The 22973-nt window shown below is 36.4% G+C and overlaps 1 protein-coding gene and 2 non-coding genes across 3 annotated transcripts in view; 2 read left to right on the top strand and 1 right to left on the bottom strand.

Annotated features, from left to right (window-relative positions):
- Window positions 1-8554, top strand: part of pax1b (paired box 1b) — a 37248-nt gene extending 28694 nt beyond the window's left edge. Inside the window, exon 5 of the mRNA XM_051644446.1 lies at window positions 7332-8554. Coding sequence (XP_051500406.1) covers window positions 7332-7366 — 35 coding nt within the window. The 3' untranslated portion in view covers window positions 7367-8554. The remainder of the gene's footprint in view (window positions 1-7331) is intronic.
- A 12695-nt stretch (window positions 8555-21249) lies between these two features.
- trnad-guc (transfer RNA aspartic acid (anticodon GUC)) lies at window positions 21250-21321 on the bottom strand. Its single transcript has one exon. It is a non-coding gene; the product is annotated as a tRNA-Asp (tRNA).
- A 101-nt stretch (window positions 21322-21422) lies between these two features.
- Window positions 21423-21494, top strand: trnad-guc (transfer RNA aspartic acid (anticodon GUC)). Its single transcript has one exon. It is a non-coding gene; the product is annotated as a tRNA-Asp (tRNA).
- The last annotated feature ends 1479 nt before the right edge of the window (window positions 21495-22973 follow it).

Raw genomic sequence — 22973 nt, 5'->3', positions numbered from 1 at the left:
TGTATCCTTATTCTTTCTTTCAACAAACACTTATAAAGCACACCAATTATAGGTTTATTTATTTCAAAAACATGATATTCCTCACCATCAACATGAAAACCCCACAGTGTGGGCACTGTTGCACTGGTGGTTGATGGTGTGTCTCTGACTGCTGGTGCGGTCACTGTTGCACTGGTGGGTGATGGTGTGTCTCTGACTGCTGGTGTGGTCACTGTTGCACTGGTGGTTGATGGTGTGTCTCTGACTGCTGGTGCGGTCACTGTTGCACTGGTGGGTGATGGTGTGTCTCTGACTGCTGGCGTGGGCACTGTTGCACTGGTGGTTGATGGTGTGTCTCTGACTGTTGGTGTGGTCACTGTTGCACTAGTGGTTGATGGTGTGTCTGACTGCTGGCGTGGGCACTGTTGCACTGGTGGTTGATGGTGTGTCTCTGACTGTTGGTGTGGTCACTGTTGCACTGGTGGTTGATGGTGTGTCTCTGACTGCTGGCGCAGGCACTGTTGCACTGGTGGTTGATGGTGTGTCTCTGACTGCTGGTGTGGTCACTGTTGCACTGGTGGTTGATGGTGTGTCTCTGACTGCTGGTGCGGGCACTGTTGCACTGGTGGTTGATGGTGTGTCTCTGACTGCTGGTGTGGGCACTGTTGCACTAGTGGTTGATGGTGTGTCACTGACTGCTGGCGTGGGCACTGGTGGTTGATGGTGTGTCTCTGACTGCTGATCTGGGCACTTGCACTGGCGGTTGATGGTGTGTCTCTGACTGCTGGTGTGGTCAGTGTTGAACTGGTGGTTGATGGTGTGTTTCTGACTGCTGGTCTGAGCACTTGCACTGGCAGTTGATGGTGTGTCTCTGACTGCTGGTGTGGTCACTGTTGCACTGGTGGTTGATGGTGTGTCTCTGACTGCTGGTGCGGGCACTGTTGCACTGGTGGTTGATGGTGTGTCTCTGACTGCTGGTGTAGGCACTGTTGCACTAGTGGTTGATGGTGTGTCTCTGACTGCTGGCGTGGACACTGGCGGTTGATGGTGTGTTTCTGACTGCTGGTGTGGTCACTGTTGCTATGGTGGTTGACGGTGTGTCTCTGACTGCTGGTGTGGGCACTGGTAGTTGATGATGTGTCTCTGACTGCTAACGTGGGCACTTTTGCACTGGTGGTTGATGGTGTGTCTCTGACTGCTGATTGTAAGCAGATAAAAACTAAGCATTAATATATAGGTGCATTGTTCACCTAATAAAGAAAGATTTAATAAGATATTACAAAGACTCTGCCATGATTGTTTTGTTGTCATTAGCTCTACCCTAACCTGCGGCTCTGCAGATGGATACTATTTTGTTGCAGGTGCAAAAGTTATAATTAGACTCTTTTGACTGAGGCAGCAGTTTACCGCTGTCATTATGTGTACAAAAAAAAATTGCCATACAAGAATTTGTAGCTAACATAAACAGAACAAAACACATCAATTTATGTTTATTGCATCTAAATTTAACCATAACACTAACCAGAATCTGACCCTCATCTCAACCCTTAATTCAAATGTAAATTCTTTTAAAACAACATTTTTGATAAATAGCTACTTAGCGGTTAATGTAAGAAGTGCACGGCTGTCTGACAAAGGGAATTTCTTTTTCGTACTAAATGAAAACTGTCCATATTACCATACTTCTGTACGATGGTACTTTCATGCTATTCCAAAGAATGACATGTCCCAAAAAAGAGAGAGAGAGAGAGAGAGAGAGAGAGAGAGAGAGAGAGATTGAGCATTACCATGGCACCACATGCACAGAATGGTAGTCTCATGGTAATATTCTGTTTGCATCTGCCAAATGCAAGAATGTAAATACACAGGAGTTGAGTTAAAAACGGTAGGCTTAGCGAGTTTATGTGTGAGATGTAGGCCACTACGCAGAGAGGTGATGACGTGAGCTACTGAGCCCTCATCGGTCGCCCCAGTTTGTAAGCAAAGCTGAAAGATTGTCTGCTTATAAGAGCTGGGGGCCGTTGTAAATGATCTGCTGGTGTGGGCAATAAACCATGTCATGAGCACCTCTCGCGCAGAACCTGAGCTTCAACAAAGTCATGTCCAGAATTGTCTCATCTGAAAGATTAAAATCAGGATGCAGTTGACTTCAGTGTAGGAGTGAAGGGTTTATTTAACCTTAATGAACATTTCTTACAAAGACATTCCAGCAGAGATTTCTGTGAGTTCTGTGTATCTTAAGGTTTGACTGTGTGTGTGTGTGTGTGTGTGTGTGTCCAGAAATTAGCTAAATCTGACAAAACCTCACTTTAGGGACATCCAGAAACATCCTAAATTTGAAAAACTGTTTAAATATACATTATATGTCTTTTTTTACCATTCTAAATATGCACAATTAAGGTTAGGGTTATAGCTTTATATAAAACAATATAAGTTTATGGTATGCCCTCATTTGAGCCTTATCCTAATAAAAATTATGTGACCATGGGTCATTTTTGCAAAATGATATTGTGTGGTTCCTTACACGTATCACAGTAGTCCAAAGTGAAATAACCATTTTATTTTACTAAAAGCAAGTGTAATTTTCTCCCCAACTTGCTTAGGTTTTTAAGCTTAAGGCTCTAAAGAGTTTTATATCACCCTACCCTACCCTAAACCTTGAAACTAAACTAACTGATAGTGTCAGAAGAAGCCAATGTGAGATGAAAAATGCAATTGCTGAAACAACCACATCATGACACTTTCAGCTCACATGTTGACCTGCATGCTCTTCAGGACTTGTACCCTGGTCCTATGCATCAAAAGTGCAATGCTCTATCAGTTGAGCTACAGTGCAAAAATTTGGAATTTGACTGTTTATGAACTGATAATCTGCTGTTTTACTCATGATTTGTGTGAAAGTTGTTGTTGTAGCATCTCTAGTGTTCATTTCACCAACTTCTGTGATACAAACAACAAGCCATGTAAAAATAATTTTGCAAAAATGCAACATGATTCTGTGAGAGAAGGTTGTCAGATAGTGTGTACTAATTACAAGAAAGCCATGAACAAGCTGACTTGAATCTGTTAAGATTCTGAGTAGGACTGCACTAAAAGACCACAACATCACATTCACTTCACCCAAAAGAAACAGCAAACCCAAAATAAATATTGTGACTGAAAATAGAAATGGCCCAAAATAGAACTTACTTGAAATCCCCTCCTTTTTTTAACTCAATGAGCAACAAGCTCCATCAGACAATCGATTCTGTTGTTACAGATGAAAGCAAATTACAGATTGAAAATTTGTTCTAATTGCTATGATTAAATGGTTGGAAACGGGTGATAGCATCTCCCAGACCTCCACCCACTAAACAACGAGACTCAACCATTAAATTATCCAGCTATCAGGAGTGCTGGAGTCAAACTTTGATGTTGTTGGTTTAGAGAAATGGCGGGACTCAATTATGGGCAAAATTAGGGTGGCAGGCCGACCGGGAAGGCGCCGTGGCTTAAAGGGTCAGAAATGAAGGGGGACGGGCGGGGTAGAGGTGGCAGTCAGCAAATGTTTTGCCAACATGTAATTTCTGAGAACAAGTGGTTATGGCTTGTTTTTGAAAGTAGACGACATAATCTAATCTGTGTTTTAATTGTTATATACATTGCAGACTATGCAATAAACTTGGATTAAATGTGTTTAGAACACATGAGCTCTCTTCTCTTTATCATTTAAATCAAGCAATGAGTGTAGGCAGAAAACATCCTCCATGCAATTATGCATATGCAGATGTGAGCACTTGGGCAATGGTTTGGCTTTACCTTAATTGCTCAACAATATTCTCTTCAAACTATTGTTACAGTAGTTACCGGAAACTCATCGTAGAAGCAGGGGACTGTTCAAACTAATGATCAATATAGCACCACTTGTGGCAATGTTGAGAATGCAATGCGTATTTGCGTTCAGCTGTGATCTGACACATTTTGGAATGCACACCATATTGAACTTGCTAGCAAGAAGCATTCCAGTACTTACATAGTGTTTCGTCCTTAGCTGTCTCTTCTTCCTCTGTCATGGACGTCTATAGCTGTCCCTAGAACCACATGGCAAAAATTTCTGAAATTTGGTACAGTTATTGGGAATGGTACAAAATGTAACCTGACCAAATTTGGGGTCAGTCTCCCAAACCGTCTAGCACCAGCAACAGTTCAAATCTTCATGTACATTTTAGATTTTAACTTTTGAACCGAATGGCATAGAAACAAAATAATTTTTTTTAGAGTAGAACAAACCTAAAAAAAATCACCAAATGGATAGTGTTTACATTACTCTCCAAAAACAAGTTAGCAGTTTTTGGCAAAGATGCCAAGCCATGTTTTATACATATATTGGAATCATCATTCATAACAAAAATCTGGTAAACTGACTCATGATGCCTTCAACACAGTTAGTATCTTTATTACACCGCCAGAACAGTGAAATGTAAGCAAACACTAAAACTGTAAAATATAGCCCTTTATTTTGCGGCTTCTCTACCATCTTTGCTTATGTTCTCATAATAGTTCACATTGGTATATGTGGGTTATCAAAAGACGTCAGGAAATTCCCAATTTCATCCGCTGAAGGCTCATCTCCGAGTATTGATATTGAGTTTGGCTGAGCTGCCGTGAATTCCCAGTAGCCACAGACAGTTGGAGAGGCACTGATGCACACCGATCAGAACACATCATTTGGGCTGGAGCTCACACGGGCAGATGGGAAAATGAGAGGGTGAGTCAAACCAAGGGGAATAATGGTTTTCCTGTCGACAGAATATTCCTGATCTGTGATGATAGTGCAGGAATGACAATCCACAATCATGACCCTAGAGAGGAAGTCTCGAAATCTACAGAGGACTCAAAAACAGTGGTAATCTTATTAATCTAAAGTGACGCTAGAGTAAGTGGACACAAAATATTAACAAAACAAGCATTCAAAATGTTCCAAACCATGGTAACTGATAGACAGAACATTTCCAAGTCTATGTATATGGTGCCATCCGCCTTCACAGCTATTGTAGTGGGAAAAGTTAACCTTCAATTGATACCTCAAGGATCTATTTATACTTGATCTAAATCATAAAATTAATTTCTTTGGTGCAACTTAATTTTTTCAGGTAAACCTGACAAAACATTTTTTACAGCTAGAGTTACAAGTATCAAGCCAAAAGCCAAATTGCCCAATTCATATTTTCTACTACAAATCTGATTTTTGCAAGATTGTTTGCACAACCTTTTAAATGTGGCCCATATCAGACACTGTCTGAACAGGCGATGCTACTAAATTGACCCGTATGCGTAAAAAACATTCAGGCATTTCTCATCAAAAGTAAACAAAAAATGAGGCAATGCAAGCGAAGCTGATGTGCAGAAACAGCGTCAATTTGCATGTTAATTAATGATATGAGGAGGTGAAAAGGGGGCAACATTTTTATAATACCATCCTTTGAAGTCATGTTGCCGACCTACAGTGTAATGGCGGGCGGAGCCAGGAATGGTGAGACCACAACGTGGAAACATTCACAAACAGTGTCTTCTTCAAAGAACTTTAGAATGTCTAGGGTGACCTTTGACATTTTGTCAGCACCTTTAAGAATAGGATGTTGTTTTTAAACGTATTCTCTTTGTTTTGAACAAACTTATTTCAACTATTTAAGGTCATTATAAGAAAAAATTTTGTTTCAGCTGAGCTGTGTTTGGGGGAGTGGCCATAGGTTTTAACACCCGAATATTTAATTAAATAGGCCCCGGCAAGTTATGGGGGCTTATGTGGAGTGTAAATAAGAAATTTTTGTAAGGGGTGTACTCTTCTTTACAGCTCTGTTTAGTGTTACCATGCTGTTTTGTGTTAAATCATGGTGTTTCATTTGAAGTCACCCTCATAGAAATTAATGTTCTTTCTAACTAAGTTAAACCTTGTTCTTGGCATTCTGCATGGTAGGTGTTGTGGTTATAAGAGCTGTTATACCTATAACTCTAACTATAAGAAAATATTAGAGAGATGGTGTTGGCAGCAAAGTTCTACAGAACAATCCTTTGAAGTTGGAAAATAGGGAAATAACTTATAGATTTTTGAAACCTCATGTGCACCCGTATGTTAAATATAATGAACATGATTCGATCTGGTTGGAATTTCCGAACTTTACTCAATGTAATTGAGTTGTTGTAACTAAACAGAATGAGTATTTTTAACACATATATCTCAAGTGTAGATAAATCAAGGGGGAAAAAAGATTGCCAAATTCAACTGCAGCATGAACATAGTCTCTCTCAGGACAAAAGGTCAGATTTGTATGACTTACATCCTTGTTTCTACAATTGCGATGGAGTTGATTTAATGTCAGTGCAACACTGTCACTAAAGCTCAGGGATATTTTCCTAATTCCAACCTCAAAGGAGAGACCACACATGTGGCATAGAGTATTTTAAATGCCCAGCTGTGGTTTAAATCAGGTTTTGAATCTTGTAGAATCAAAATCTCTTCAGTTGTATTTGTTGTCTTTTACTGCTTTCCTTTGGTTATACTTGTGATTAGATATGCCTATATTTCTTTTCACAAATACCCAAATGAACTTTTATTGGAAGGACGACTCTGAAAAGACTCTGATATGTTGTTGTATGTTTACACATACATCTGCTTACTAGCAGGCCAACTAAATGTTTATGTTAGCAACATTTCATTGGGTAACACATTTGCAAGACAGGATACTGTAACTGAAATTTAAACAGCAATGTGTTCAGTGTCCTGCCAACTTTGATTTCAATTTACCCCATTATCAGATTAAAAGGGAGGATTTGAAGTTTACAATAGCCACAATCTAACAATCAGGAGATCTCCTGGGATTAAGCAAAAAAACTCAGTAGGGGGGTTTCCAGCGTCTTTTATTTTGGGAATGTTTATGGAACGCTTACAATCATTTGGGCTGTTTGTTTCAGATCCAGCCAGTGGCCAGAGCACTTTGGTAATGATGCCAATTGAACTTAACTGCGAAGAAACGATTTAAAAGCTCTGTTTGTTTTCACTCAGTCCTTATCAAAGGATTTGAGTGTAATTACACTTTGGTATAATTGCTATTAGATTTAAACCGACTGCAATAATCAGAAAACATACCAAGAGCCTTAACTGTTTTTTTATAATCCTGGGTGGCATAGTTAAAGGTCTTTAGCAGAATCTAGAAAGAATTGAAAAAGTTTCTCAAATTAAGCTGTATTTGATTTATTTAGGTGGTTTACATTTACATCTCACTCTATACCCTTATAAAAATGTGAGTCTGCAAAAAAGGAAAATAGTCTAATTGTTAGAAATTGAAATATGATTGTTTTTATTTTTTCAACAGATGGAAGAGCACCTGAAATCATACCAGAGAGCTGACCAGACCATGCTAAAAAAATTAAAAAAAAACACTTCTCTGTAATTGTAAAATACTACCGAATAAAACATCACCACCAACAAAAAACATTGTAAATGCATTGTGTGACCTGAGTCTTGTTAGAGCAACTGTAAATGACTGACATACCTGATTTGCACATCACATCATATTACCATTTTGGTAATACTTTGCAGTAAGTTTCCATTTGTTAACATTAGTTAATGCATTAGATATTATAAACTAACAATATGACTATATATTTTTAACAGCATTTTTAAAATTGTTGTTAATGTAAGTTAATAATAATACAATTGTTCATTGTTAGTTCATAGTGCATATACAATGTTAACACATACAACTTTTGATTTTAAAAATGTAGGGAACAACGTGGTAAAGGCTCCTTTGGTTTGTATTTACTCCTAAAGCACTCAATAGCACCAAAAACTACCACAGTACTTTCCTAAACACCTGTTTGTCCCTATGCACTGCAACATTTTCCTGATCCTAGAGATCTTTGTGTGTAATGTCTAAAGGCTGATATTTAGGCAATTTGATCTAATTTTTTATAGTTTTGAAAATGTTGCAACTTTATGTAGCTAATGAAACTCCCTGAAATCAACACATTTATTTTGAGACAAAATACCTATTTATCATTTTCAGTTTTGATCAAGGTCATTAAACTAGAAGTTTTTTAATAACTGTCCAATAAGTGAAAAGATGGTATCTGGGGTAAAAAAAAATCCCCATGTTGCAGAGGCTAAATGCCCCATAAAACACATTGTTGTTTAAGTGGGGGGAATAAATGTGTTCTGAAAAAAATGCAAAGTGGGCTCACATTGACTGATCCAATCACAATGGAGATTCATTTGTTTACAGAATACTTGAGATGTTAAAAATGCCAAATGTGTTTGAAATTAACAAGTAATTTTGCACCCTTTTCTGGAGTTATTTTGAATAAGCATTATCTTAATTTGTTACTCAATAAAGCATATTGCTGTCTCAAAATGTTTTGCATTAGCTGACAAATTTTGCACTTTAACTACTGCCCCTATATCTACACAACATCACTATTACCCCCCACCCTCCCAGGGGCCTTTTACTCCAAGTGTGGGGTAAAATGCTCCCTCCCTTTTTAAATATTTTTTTAATTTTAATCAAAATAACCTTCTGTTATTATTTCTTTTCACACATATGATGTTGCTCCATCAATATTCAATAAAAATACATTTGTAAAAATTTTATCTTGATGCATTTTGTGACCAGAAAAAAGCATTTTCCTTAAGGGGTGCCTTTAGCCCCGTTGTACCCTATTACAGTATACTGAAATTAACATTAACCAAGATTAATAAATGCTGTAAAAGTATTGTTCATTGCTAGTTCATGTTAACTTATGTTGTTAACTACTGTTAACAAATTACATATTTTTTTTATTTCTTTTAATAGTGTCTGATTTATCTCTGTAATTGAAGGTTTGCAATTATTCTTTCCTTTCTGTATGTTTGAATCAAACATGTTTTTGGCAACAATAAAATCAGTTTTATTGTTTCCACACATTAAATATGTGCCAAACATTTTATGTGCAAAGCATCCAGTGCATTTAAAATAAATTGCTGAATAATAGTGTAAACATGAGAGATATTTTGATAGACATTTGTACACATATGCATTACAGGAATGTGGTACGTTAACCATAATAAAAAATAATAATACTAATCATTTTAACTGTACAAATATATGGGATAGGCTGTATTTCAGGTAACATATAGCCCACTGTCTTTCCAAGAGAACAATCAATCAATCAATAATTAACCTGATGCAAATTGTAAAAATATTGTATATTCCTTAACTGTGTGTAAAATTAGTTTATGATAAACAAACACTTCCCATTTAGAGTCAAATAAGCTGTTTTATTTTTTGTTTTTAATTTTTCAAGGTTTCAGCTCTGGATCTGACTTCATAGTGAACACACTAAAGGCCTGGCTCAGAGTTTTCATTCAGCAAAACACTTTTAAAAGGGCTTGAATTAAAAATGCAGCACCGTGGACACCTCCACCAAACAGAAAGAATGATTTATCTCCGTCAGCTCATTTAGGAAAAATAAAGATTTTCAACAGTTTCATTAGCCTACACCTTAAAGATAAGCGGGATATAACGATTTCCTGTTTGAGGCCCACAAGAGTTATTTATATAGCGTGTGTGTGTGTGAGTGTGTGTGAGAGAGAGACAGACAGAGAGAGAAAGAGAGAGAGAGAGAGAGAGAGAGAGAGAGAGAGAGAGTAGGTTAGTTAAACCTGCTGTAAAGGTGAATTTAACAGAATTTTCTGAGCTGAAATATTTAAAGGTCTTCTCAAATCTGGATAGTTTTAATTATGTGATTTTTTTATTTAAAAAAAAAAAAAAAGAAATATATATATATATATATATATATATATATATATATATATATATATATATAAAGCTGGAGAAACATGCTTTCTGTTTTGATTTATGGTGTTTTCAGAGACTCGATTTTAATTCGATATTCAGAAATGAATTGTTTTAATAATTGTTTTCGTTCTGTAGGCTATATATTAATTGCTACTTCCCCAAATTGCCAAATAAATTATGGAAACATTGAAAGAGTGCTTTGATTTGGATTTGAAAAGATTTAGAATTAAAATAGGTCTGTGAATCACAAAGACGGAAAGGCGAAACATATTAGATAATTTGCAGAAGGCCTAAACGGAAACGAATTGTTGGCCTCTGCTCTCGTTTTAAAACATCCTCATTCATTCAAAACATGTAACAACACAGAACCTTCAGAAAGCACATACGATGGGAATGAAACATCAAAAGCCGAAGAGAGGAGAGGCAGCTCAGAGAAATCTTTAAGAGCGCAATCCTGTAAAAACAAGAAGACATAAAGTTTCTCAATCCACTCTTCACTAACAGAGAAAAGATTTGAAACTGGATGCTTCCTTTAATACTATTTCAGTACATATTATACGTGTTTAAGTATGCACAGAAATCCTGTTTTATCTGATAAATAAAAACAAACACGACGGAATGCAGATCTGTCCTTAATGTCCTTTAAAAATGCCATAAATGTCCAATAAGTGACATAAAGCCATAAAATATTTGCAATAAAAATATTTCATATTTGGTTGCTCACTCGAGTTCAGACAAAACATGTCTAATAACTAATGTCATGTTGCCATGATTAATTCTGCATGGGGCATTCGTGCACGTACCATTTCATTCAATAATATTAGTGGGAGTAATATAGTAATAATATAATAATATGAGGTTTTACACAGTCACAGTGCCTTTCAATTTAATGAGGAACATTGAATGTGATATACTGTACAAAACAATTGTTACCTTAAGGTTATATTTACTTTATCTTTCTTACACATTACTAAATCAAATAACTTTTGTTGGTGTAACCTAATTGATTCAGTCATATTAAATATTTTTGACTTAAATAGAAACAATTAATTTATGTTATGACATGAAACACATTTACGTTACCTGACAAATGTCCCTAAATGTTTAGGCGTATAAGTTTATTCCATTAAGAAAGGATGATTATGAGAGAGAGAGAGAGAGAGAGAGAGAGAGAGAGAGAGAGAGCTGAAACCTCCATTAAAGGAGACACTATAGTGTAGTTGATTTTACGTATAAAATAAAAAACAAAATAACAAACAAAAGCTAAAACTTTAAAAAGAAGCAAAAAAATAAAATAAAAATAAAAATAAATAAATAAATTAAAAAAAAATTAAAATAAAACATTTGTAACTTTCCTGTTCCTTAAATCTGATAGCTTGGCAGATAGACTTGTCCCACAGCAACACGACCAAAATCCAAAGTTTTTACCCAGCAAAACAATTAAATAATAAATAAATAAATAAATAAAAATAAATAAAAATAAAAACAAACAGCCCATCTCTGGGCGATCACTGTCCTCTTCCCCAAAATACTCCCATGCAAAAGGAAACAGGACAGGCAACATGTGTTTAGGGTTCAAGCATCACTTTTGGGAAATAGCGTGATGACTCCTGCGGGACAGATCATTACTCTCACCGGGCCAGAATCTCTGACCACCATTCAGCCACAATTGAGCAGTGAATGATTTTACAACACTGCCATCTCCTGACGGCTGGATATTGATGTGGCTGTGGTGACAGATTTAATCACAAACCTATAGTATATATATACATATACATATAAATATATAAATAAATTAAATAAAGTGTGGTTATTAATAAATTAGTTGCATGGCATGGCATGTTTTGACTGAAATCTAACACATGCACACATACTGTAAAACCCCACAATTTTCCACTATTATCTGGGGGAAATATGCTACACACTTCATATGAAAATGGCTATTTTTGTTCTATTTTGAAATATATGTTTCATGTCTGTACAAGTAGGCTATGTGACCTTTAATATGACTGATTATTATACTTAATGTTCTCATATGGACAAATAGTTCTTAGATAGTTTTTTTAGTTGTACCCTGTACATTTTTGACCACCAGCACTGACATGAATCAAGTTTTGATGTTTGACCAGAGTGGCGCAGTGCAAAAGCTTCACCACTCTGAATGCCCTATTAACTTCTCTGGAACAAACTTCTGGAAAATCACTTCAGCCATGGTCTTTCTAGCCTGGCTGGTGCATAGTAACTGATCCAACGGTTGTCCATCTTCCATCTCATCACAGACATTCATCTTCAGAGATGCAGCAGTACGGGACTGTTTTAGTCCTAAAAATGTTAGTCATTTTAAGGGATAAAGAATGTTAAATTGTTACAGTAAAAACCTGTTAATTGGTTCTAAGTTAACTGAAAAAAATATAACTATACTTTAAAGGACAAAATATGTAATTATACTGTAAAATATAGTTAAAAAAAAAACTTTTAACAAGTATGAATTTCCTTATAGTTTACAGTATGTTGAAAATGTGTATTTTTTTTAACAATATAGACTGTAAAGCAAAATATTATTAAAATTATGGTTTTTAATGAGTAACTCAAATAGCTAAGCTCCTTGAACTTATTTATCTTAAAAATCCTTTGACTTAAGATTTTAAGTGTTAATAGCTCAAACCATTGAGTACAAAACTGAGCTATGGGGAATACCCATAATTCCTTGTGCTTGAATTGTTTAATTATGTTTCCTTGGTCAAAGGGAAGTTATGGAGGAATTTAAATAGTTGTTATACAGAATTCATAGACGTTTAGCTTTTTTTTCTTTTCTTTTTTTTTTTTTTTTTTTTTTTTTTTGGTATTATTTATGTTGATTAGTTGAAAATTGTTTTGTTGCAGGTTAATGTCACCATTTGAGTGATCTGTGTTCCCTTTGGTCAATTTGCACCCTAACACTCTTTAAGTTTTCCTTGTGCATTGAAGTATAAGCATTTCTGTGAAGAATTACGTTTATTTTATAATTCACCTAATCAGTTAAAATCTTCTTGATTTGAGCTGTGTTATTGAATGATCTAAATTTGAGTCAATTCAATTAAAATGAGTTTAGATTTAACTTAAATAGTTAAGTTCATTCTATATGAACATAAAGTGAACTTAATTACACACATTTTGGATTACTCAATTTAATTGAGTAGAGTAAAAAATGTTGAGTAAACTTAAAAAAGTAAGGCAACCAGCTGCAAAGCATTTTTGAGTATACTCAACCTCAGGAAAATTAGTTGTGTCAACTTAAAAATTCAAGTTGGATTGTAAATTCCATGAACTCAATATAATAAGTTCAGCAATCTCAAAAATCATTCAGTTCAATAAACTTGCATTCTAGGTACAGCTGTTAATAATTTTCAATATATATACAAATTATATTCTTTATTAAGCAGACCCTTAATTCTACATATGATCATGTGTCAGCCCCACCATGATACCAAGATAGTTGGTCCAACTTAAAAAGTGATGTAGGTATAAAGTACTTCAAACTTTCAGGAGTTAAGTCAACTTTATAACAGAAGAATCTTCATCAAAGCGAACAGTAATTACCCTGATGGTGACTTTAAACAAAACACAACTTTTTACAGCAAAACATAATTAAAAACACACACTGAGCTAAAACATCTATAAATTCAAAACAGATTATTTACTAATTATTTTCATGTCCTCACAAGTCATAAATGCTTTGACCAAACGCACTCAAATAAAACCAAGTGCAAGGGATTGGATTGTGGGTATTGCCTTCAGCCACAATGCTTCTTCAGTTGGCATGCTCAGTAGCAGATGCAACAATATGCATGGCATAAAAGTTGACTGCATTGATTGTTTTAAGTAACATTTAATGTATGTTCTACATTTGAAAGTTCAATCAACTTTTAAAATTGAGTTTGTGTGACAAATTTGAAGTCACAGTGAGTGTTTATCATCAATAACCTTTGAAGATTTGAAGATGTTTTTGAAGATTTTGCACAAAAATGTCTCATGAAAAATGTCAGCTCATCTCATGAGATAAACTGAATAATGACTTGCCTATTAAAAGTGATTTTAAGGAATGCATATGTTAAGAAAACTCTTTTGCACTCTAAAACAGTGTTAAGCACCTGCAGGTATGGCCGTCTTCATCAGGATCGTCTTGTGAGGCCTATGCAGCCTGTCTTCACATGCAACTCTACGATCGGCCAGGGAATTAAATGGAAGTTGTAAAAATAGATGAAAAAAAAAAAAAAAATCAGAAAAAGAATTCATCCTCATTTGGCTGTGACGGTGGTCTGGTTTTTTTGTCCCGAGTGTATCCTCTACAGCTGAAATCACTGAAGATGTTTGCGTTTGCAGGGAAAATATCACATTTATCATTCATTTGGGAGCTTGTAGGCCAGCACTGTTTCCACATTTGACATACTACTCAGTCAAGCAGCTTCATGTCACACTGCTTTCCAAAAGTCAATTCCTATTCATTGCATAGATTCAAACCATCACTGATGGTACTGTCATTTGGTTTTATCTGCCACCAAATACCCACCCCACACATGTTGCAGTAGAGACAGCAAATCCTATTCTCCCCTAATTTACTGTAAGGATGAGAAAATGATCAGTATTTGATAATAATGTAAGTTCACATAAGTCATCTTGGTAATAATTTTCCACTTTATATTCATTTTCAGAATGTGCAGTTCAGGCATTCCAGATATGCAGCATCTTTTGAATTAGACTCCTTTTAAAGTTAATATGTTCGAGTTGTCATTTAAGCAAGTATTTCTTTAAAAGGGCATACCAGACTTTTCAGAAATATGCTCTGGCCAAGGTCAAGCACTTTATTACTTATAATTTAATGGCAACTTAATGGATTATTTGCATAAAGAAAATGAACAGGATGCCTAACAGGGTGGAACCTAACAGAATGGAAGTAAATAGCTAAAGATAAGTTACATGGGGGTGTAGTTATTTTTGAAATTTAATATCCTTAATGAGGTCTGTAATTTTATCAAACAGGATACAAACAAACTAACCGAGGTCAGATACTTTATCAAATATTTTGCTACTTTAATTTTAGCTGTTTTTCCCTCCAAAAATTATTAAAGGAATATTCTGGGTTTAAATCAAGTTAAGCTCAATTAACAGTATTTGTGGCATAATGTTGATTACAACAAAAAATAATGTTGTCTAATTAAATAAAAGCAAAAATCTTGGTTGAGGCACTTACAATGGAATCATTACACAGATAAGGTAAGGAAGTGATTTTATCACACTAAAATCATGTTAACATGTACAGTATATTGCATTTATCTTGTGGCTATACTTTTAAAACAATGTGTATTTTAGCACGTATGCATTGGCCCCATTCACTTCCATTGTAAGTGCCTTGCTGTAACCACTTTTGTTCAATAAACGAGGGGCAAGCTGAAATAATTTTTTGTGGCAATCAACATTATGCCACAAATTCTGATGATTGAGTTAAACTATTGAACCTGGAATATTCCTTTAAGGAACTTACTTTTGTAGTAAAAGGGATATTACAGAAGACTAACCGTATGGAAAGGGATATCAAGGGCAGAAAAAAAATCAGATATTGATAAATTGAAAAAAACACATGAAATTACCAGTTTTAAGAAGGCAGCGCACAGCACCAGGAGACAGGACAGGCGATGTCTGTGCAAACCATATTAAATTGTTTGAAATTCACCAGTAAGATCACTTAATTTTGACAAAAGAAAACTAACTAATATGATTTCAGTCTATAAAAAATGTACTGTGTTATACTGTATATAAGGCAAGGGGACCTGGAAATATACTAATAACCCAGTTATGATCACATACATCTCACTCAAATGCAGGAAACTACCAGTATTTATTTTTCTTGGCCTTGGTTTTTGCTTGGAGTCTAAACATTGTGTGTTCTTTAACACTATTTAGAGCTGAAACTCCAAAACTCACAAACACAGTTAAACCAAAAGGAATGTTCCAAACACATACCAATATGCCAGAAGTGATGAATCTTCACGTTCTTCTGGAAAACGGATAGAACTCCCTGCTGATGGCTATTTCAAGGCCTTGGGTTACTAAGACAGGAACTTCTGGAGCATGCAGGCCTGAGTTCCCTCTGTGTTTCTGTGTGCTGGTGGCCTGAACTCTCATCTGTCCAGTTTCCCTCAGAGGCCATAAATTGCTCAGATGAGATGAAGTCTTTGTGTTCCCTCACTAAACTGCTGCGTGAAATCTGCATGGCTGTGTTTTGACAGCCCGTGGCTTTAAATCATTGTTTTATGACGGCCAGGGAAAACGTGTCCATGTTCCTGGTGCTGATTTATGTTCATTGGAGTCTAGAGAATATAATAATTTGGCCCTATAGCAGATGGATAGAGAGATACCAAAAGGCTTCTGTGCCAAACGCTCTCATACGCTACACAAATGGAGTCCACATGCTGGAGACAGACCCGTTAACATCTCTGTTCACCTTCTCAATGTCATGTGTCTGTAGCTTCTTCCAGCATCTCCTGCTAATGGAGTAACATTTCTTTACACACAGTGGCCTCAAAACATAGTTGGACACTTTAGTCACACTTTTATGATGTCAGTGCATTAGATAATTAAATATCAAAGCAAATGTTGTTTATTTTAAAGAAAGATAGAACAAGCACACTTTTTAGGCAAAGCATTTCATTTTTTTAAAAAAGCATTTGAAATGATAACTAATGCAGACCAAAAATATTTGGTTACTTTCTGGTTGTCAAAAATGAGTGGAAATGTCACTCAAGTGACAGCATTTATTTTTGACATTTCCCTCCTTGTTTTTAAAAAAGGTTCAGAGTCATCAGAAATTAGCATAATTAATTCTGATTCAAAGTAATGGCCAGCATCATCCAATCACTGCCAACCATGTTAAAATAAACTTTTGCATGAAAATTCTGAATCTATGTACTGATTATCTTTGTCCCATGTCTGTCAAACATGTTGAGTGATCCAAACATCATCTGTAGCCTGAAACTGAACTTTTCATCGGAAGTTTGGATTTAATGCACTTAGCTGCAGAGAGATCTATATGATGCTCGCTTGCTCCCTATTTAGTGAATGACTTAACCTCCAGTGTGCTGTCTGTCTGCACTGGTCTCAGAACAGTTTGAAATGCACCTCATTTTCATCCTAACGCCATATAAAGCCTCTGAAAGCAACATTTTCCAGCTTTTGGATGCATCCATTGGGTTTTAAATGTAAAAACTTAATTGGGTTTCTTACCAGATGTAGTTTTGTTGGCGTTTCTCCTAAAGACAAACTCCGCTGTGGTCAAAGCCATGTTGTTTTGGACTCCATACGTCAAAAGTTTAACTCTGTACTGACAGCACAGAGTGTCCTGAACTGAGATCAGTTGGTGTAAATAAAATGTAGTTATTCATGTGAATAGCGAAGCATAAAAACAACGCCCACGCATGTGGATGCGGGGTCGCACGAGGTTAAAGACAAGGAGAGATGAGTCGAAATTAATTTTTTTGGTAAACTATATAATGTCACAAATGCTGTCGATTGAGTTTCACTTGTATTGAACCCGGAATACTCCTATGGGAACTAGCATCATGCATCCACTAAAAATGGCCTTGACAACAGTTGCTAAAAAGTCATAGAAACAAATGGCTCAGAAAAGAGAAGCTCTAGCATCATTTGATTGCAGATGACACTTGATTAGATTTTCTGTTAACTAACGCAATGACTTTACTGTCCAAAAACTTTTGCCCAAATGTCCAAAGCCCAAATCCATTGGGATCTTAAACTGGGGAAGAAACAAATCTCATAACTCTCATTCATATTAAAATAAGGAACTTAATACCTCAAATCATGCAGCTTGTTGAGGAGAGGATCTTTTTTAAACAACCACTTATATGAATATATACTGTATGTATTTGGAAGACCAAATGGACAGTAAATGTGTTACGTGTGCTTGTATATTTTGTGTTCTCATTTTCCCGTAGGTCATACTGGAGGTCGTGGTCTGACCGGAGGGACAGTGGAAACCCGAACCACACTGGCACTTACTCACTCTTCTAGAGGGCCAAAGTGTGATCACAGACTGGCAAAGGAGCTGAGCAGGAAGCCAACAAAACTAAACAGTGTTTTGGGCCATAAGCTAGCAGATGTTAAATTGATTCTGGCAGACTGCAGTCCAAAAGATGTTGAGCTTCACATTGTCACATTTATATTTTATATAACATTGACAATAGCCTTAATAGCTTAATAGCCTAAAACCATGTAAGTCTGTATAAAATGATTTAACAAAAATTCAACAACCATCCACGCTCATGTGAGCTATCCACCATTGAGATGTCCTAAGATAGACCTCAAATACTGTATACTGCAACACTCTATTAGCAGGGGTCATTACAAAAGCTAATGTGGACCTGGAAACAATGACACAGTGAAAGAGAACTGTTCGTTCACACTGTCAGGGAAATTCGTTTCTTTTCTTAAATCTGATTTTTTTTAAACGACTCTTCAAACTGCAAGGTATATGTGGCCAGATCTGATTTGCAGTCGCTTTTCAAGGTTCACTATGCATAAGACTTTAGCAATGGATGTTTCACCATTGATTATGGTTTCTCATGAGGGCAGTATACAAATCTGAACACATTCGTTGCAGAAAACAGATGTCAAAGATCCGATCTGACCTCTCAGACTGAGATGCATTAACAAAAATGTTTAAATTGGATTTCATGTGTTGTTGTTTTTTTTTCCTGCTGTTCAGACTTCAAACGGATTTTAGTCAAATAAGAAAATCATATTTTTTTGGTGCCTGTCTGAACAAGACCTAAAAGCTCCTCTATAAGAAGTGAGGCTGGTGGAAAATTGAATCAAAGAGGAAATCTTGTGCATTTATTCTCAGAACACCTATTATTATTTCTGAAAGGTTTTAGTGAGGAAATGAGCGAAATGGAACACTTTTACTGCGATTTTTATTTTTTGACATGAAACTCAGGTTTAGCCAATCTGTTGATCTGAGAGGTCTGACTCAGCTTGACTTGATCGGCAAAAGGAACTAAGCATCTCTGCATACACTTTAAACATTGTGCTGTTGGGGCTTTAACCAAACCCTCTTTCATCCCCAAGTCTTCCCACACTGTCAAGTGCAGAGCTGCAGCATGGAAAAAGATTTCAGCAGTGGAGTCAAGACTGCAGACGGCCACCCATGTCTTACCTCACGCCCTTTGGCCCTGATCCTGCAAGATGAGTTTTCCTCACTTGGAAAAGTGAGGCAGACAGTGAAACAACTGGGTTTGTCTTTGCAGACTGCTTTGGGTTGAAACTGCTTTTTCACACAATCCCAAACTTAAACCAATTACATCCTCTACTGAAATAACTTGGCAATAGTTCACTCATCACTGTTACATTTGCAGCAGCAATATCAATAATACTTGTCGCACTGGTAATTTCCACCAACAACTATATTGTGCATACGAACTGTGCCACTTTTTAAGCAGTTATTATGCCCAGAATGCCTAAAAGTTCATTTTGTGTGCATGAATTTTGCGTGCAAATAGACAACTGTAAAATCTCATTACAAATTGTTGACTCATAAAAACATTTTCAACTTTGTCTTGCTGTGTATAAAGAAATGGTTCTTGTTTTTGTTTTTTTAAGACAGATCATCACTGAATTTTCCCTTACAGTAACTTTACACAAAGCTTGGACAAATATACACAGTATGAGCACTGTATGGGAATGTTTGGGTTTAATTGGCATGCAAGAACTTTTGTGCTTTTGTTCTGGTAAGTATTCAAATGGTCAGAATTGGGAGTCACTTCATCTGAAAGTGTTTATGAAAACCATTCCGCACTTTAACTGTTCACAAAATCCATCGGAAATTCACATTTCACTTAGAACTACTTTCCAATTTTGCAATTAATAAAAAGCTTTGCATTTGTTGTGGGCCCCCCTGGACCTTTGGGCCCATAGAATCGTTACCACCTTTCACCCCACTAGCTACGGTCCTGTGTCGGATAATTGTACTGACTCTTGCCTGTGCATGTCAAATGCCTGGATTTATTAATTTCTACATATTTTCTGTATTATGGCTGCTTTTGTGCGTTTATTTTATTGATGTTTTTCTAAATCAATTGTGGCTATAGGAACACAGAACAAACAGTGTGCACACTAATTTGCTATAGGCCTCATTAGACCACAAAAATTAGGACTTGTAGGTGAAGCTCTCCCGCCATGTTGTTAATGTGTCTGCTGGGGGTGAGAAGGTGAAACCAGATTTCTTTCTCAGCCTAATGATAAAGTGTAAACTGTGCAGGGGCGTAGACTCCGAGGGGGTATGGGGGGAGGGTAACCCTGTGACAGCTGTTGAGTTATAAGAAGATGGCGAAGGTGGGTCACTGTTTATACCGATTAAACGATTAAATTGAATTGAATTTGCTCACTTTAATGGAATGTTTATGGAACTTACATGTAAGCGCAAATGACGATGGAATATCATGAATTTGGCCGAATCAAGGTCGCTTGGTAAAAACAGGTAATGTGTAAAGAGTTTATGTAATATTGTGCTAACATTCACAATCGTTGTTAACAATCATAATTACTTTGATGGCCTCGATTGGTAACTGGAATCGTGTGGGCTTTAGAGTGCAATGTCGTCCATCACCAGTGGGTGTCGCTGATGGAGCACTATGAGTTTTAGCTATTTTTTAATGCACTGCCTAATGGTGGGGCTTCTGTTGTACTGCGAGAATAATGTAGTATATTATAATATAATTTCGAATGGATGTAGTATGTTGTCAGGTTTTGCAGTTTTTACAATTAAACGCTTTGTTCATAAATTAATGGCTTATCGTTGTTCATAAGTTGACAGTTTGTGTCAGGTTGCAGTTGTTTTTGTAGGATCAAAGATTTCTATTGACTCATCTGCTCATGACCCTTTAATTAAAATAGACAATTTTTTTTTTTTTTTTTTTTTTTTTTCTCCCCGTCGGGGAATCGGGTTAAGCTTAACTTCCCTTAACTTTTCCCATTCATTCTCTATGGTAGTGCTTAACACTACGGATGCAATATATTTTTGGCCACACGTAGATTTCATGGCGCTGTTCCGAGTTTTGAATGAAATGTAAAGTTAAAATATAGGTAAAACAGAAACATTGAATGCATTAATTGCACATATTTTAATGCATTTTTTGTTTGATCACCAGATATCTGTCTGAAAGACCAGATCCAGCACCAGTTTTGTCAGAGCTTGACAATATAGTTGGATTTGGAGCACTAACACAAGACACTTGGAGGAAGATTTGGAATACCAGGGCTGGTGGGTATGCAGCCTTTATAATGGGAAAAAATGCGTTCCAGGAATTAAAATGCACCGCTTGCAGCAGTATCTTTTAAAGCCCGCTTACTGTTGCCCCACCACCCTCACATCAACCCCCACTTCGAAGAAAAAAAAAAAAAAGTATTTCTCCCCGTCGGGGAATCGAACCCCGGTCTTCCGCGTGACAGGCGGAGATACTGTCCACTATACTAACGAGGATGTACCTGATCTCATAAGAGTGAATAGGGCTTTTATTGTATATAAAATATATTTTATTGTATAAACTAAAAGTCTTCTTTTCCGTACCTACATTATGCATATCCTCGTTAGTATAGTGGACAGTATCTCCGCCTGTCACGCGGAAGACCGGGGTTCGATTCCCCGACGGGGAGAAGATTTTCTTTTTTTTTTTTTTTTTATTTAAAATGTCAGTAGACAGAGTAGGCAAATCTGAGATCAAAGGTCTAAAAGAACGATAATGGGTAACTGCGAGCAAACAAATCTCAAACGTATGTGCAACTCTTACACTGTGAAATCATGTGCAAATTTAGCCAATTTGCACAGAAACCACAATACGATTCTTACAAATTTACAAAGGTTGTATCTCTGTCTACGGCTAATGTTAAAATGTGTTTTCTAATTTAATACAGCCTCCTTAAATTCTTTGGCCAGTTCATGAATAATTGGTTTGATTTATATGAGTTATTTGAAATAATTACATGTTTAATGTTTAATATATCTTAGTCTTTGGTGCAAAAAACATCTTTCACCAATCCATTAAACTTGGCATTTAATCCCATAATACTTTTATATGATATTACATATAAACTTGCCTTAAGTTAACATTGTTACAATACTATCTTATTGTGGTTCATATATTATTGGATTACATGTTCTGCGTAGACTTAGTCTTTTACATTTGTATGAGTGTAATCTGCAGTTTTGTTGCAGAGGCTATTTAGCAGAGATGGACTACGTCCTACACGGTAGTAGAAAAGGAAGTCCCGCCTTACAGTGAAAAGAGCCAATCAGCTGTCAATCAACTCGAGACCGTGCATGCGCATTAGCCAAATCATCCTGAAACATAGCTACGCCCTTGGTTTGATTTGATCCTGACCAACCGTTTTGGAGATTCCTGTCTTTCGCCTTTCAAGTAGATAGGAGCTGTATTTGTATGCCCCCTGTTTACATAGAAAAAAGCGCCCGGGAGCGTTCCAAAGGTGTCCGCCAAGTGGACTGACTTGTCTTGAAAGGGACTTTATTTGTTGTAGCTACTCTCTCTCTCTCTCTCTCTCTCTCTCTCTCTCTCTCTCTCTCTCTCTCTCTCTCTCTCTCTCTCTCTCTCTCTCTCTCTATATATATAGTGTATATGCATCATTTAATATTATTATGCTCTCCAGGTTTATTTAAAATAATAATGGTTCAATTTTACAATAAAGTGACTCATCTTTAATAATAGTCAATGTAAGGCAAAGGTAAAAAACTGTTTTTAAAATGATTGTGTTTGTTAATTAAAATCTATTGCTCTAATCTTCTGCGGCCGTCAAAATGAAGAATAAAACAATATTTTTTTCCTCTGGGAGGATGCAAGTGTCCTTCAGGAGAGGCCCATCAGGACATTCACGCTGAGACCCATCTGAAGAGGCAAGAAGAATTAAGGTCAACACCTCAAAGAGAAGATTTGGTCCAGAGCAATGCCCGTTCTGTTGTCATACAGAAATGCGATGAGAGAGGGGATGTTTTTGACAAGCAAGAGGTGTTAGGAGAATATATTCTCCAGTTTGGAAAGTATAAAGGTCTTTCTGGTGGCTATTGAAGAATGATGTTGGCTACACTTTGTACCTGTCCAGTAAGGTTGAGGAGGAAGAACA

Source organism: Myxocyprinus asiaticus, chromosome 19 (genome assembly GCF_019703515.2).
Source record: "Myxocyprinus asiaticus isolate MX2 ecotype Aquarium Trade chromosome 19, UBuf_Myxa_2, whole genome shotgun sequence".
NCBI classification, from domain to species: Eukaryota; Metazoa; Chordata; class Actinopteri; order Cypriniformes; family Catostomidae; genus Myxocyprinus; species Myxocyprinus asiaticus.
Note: the sequence above shows the minus strand (reverse complement) of the source record. Positions and strands in the feature narration are given on the sequence as shown.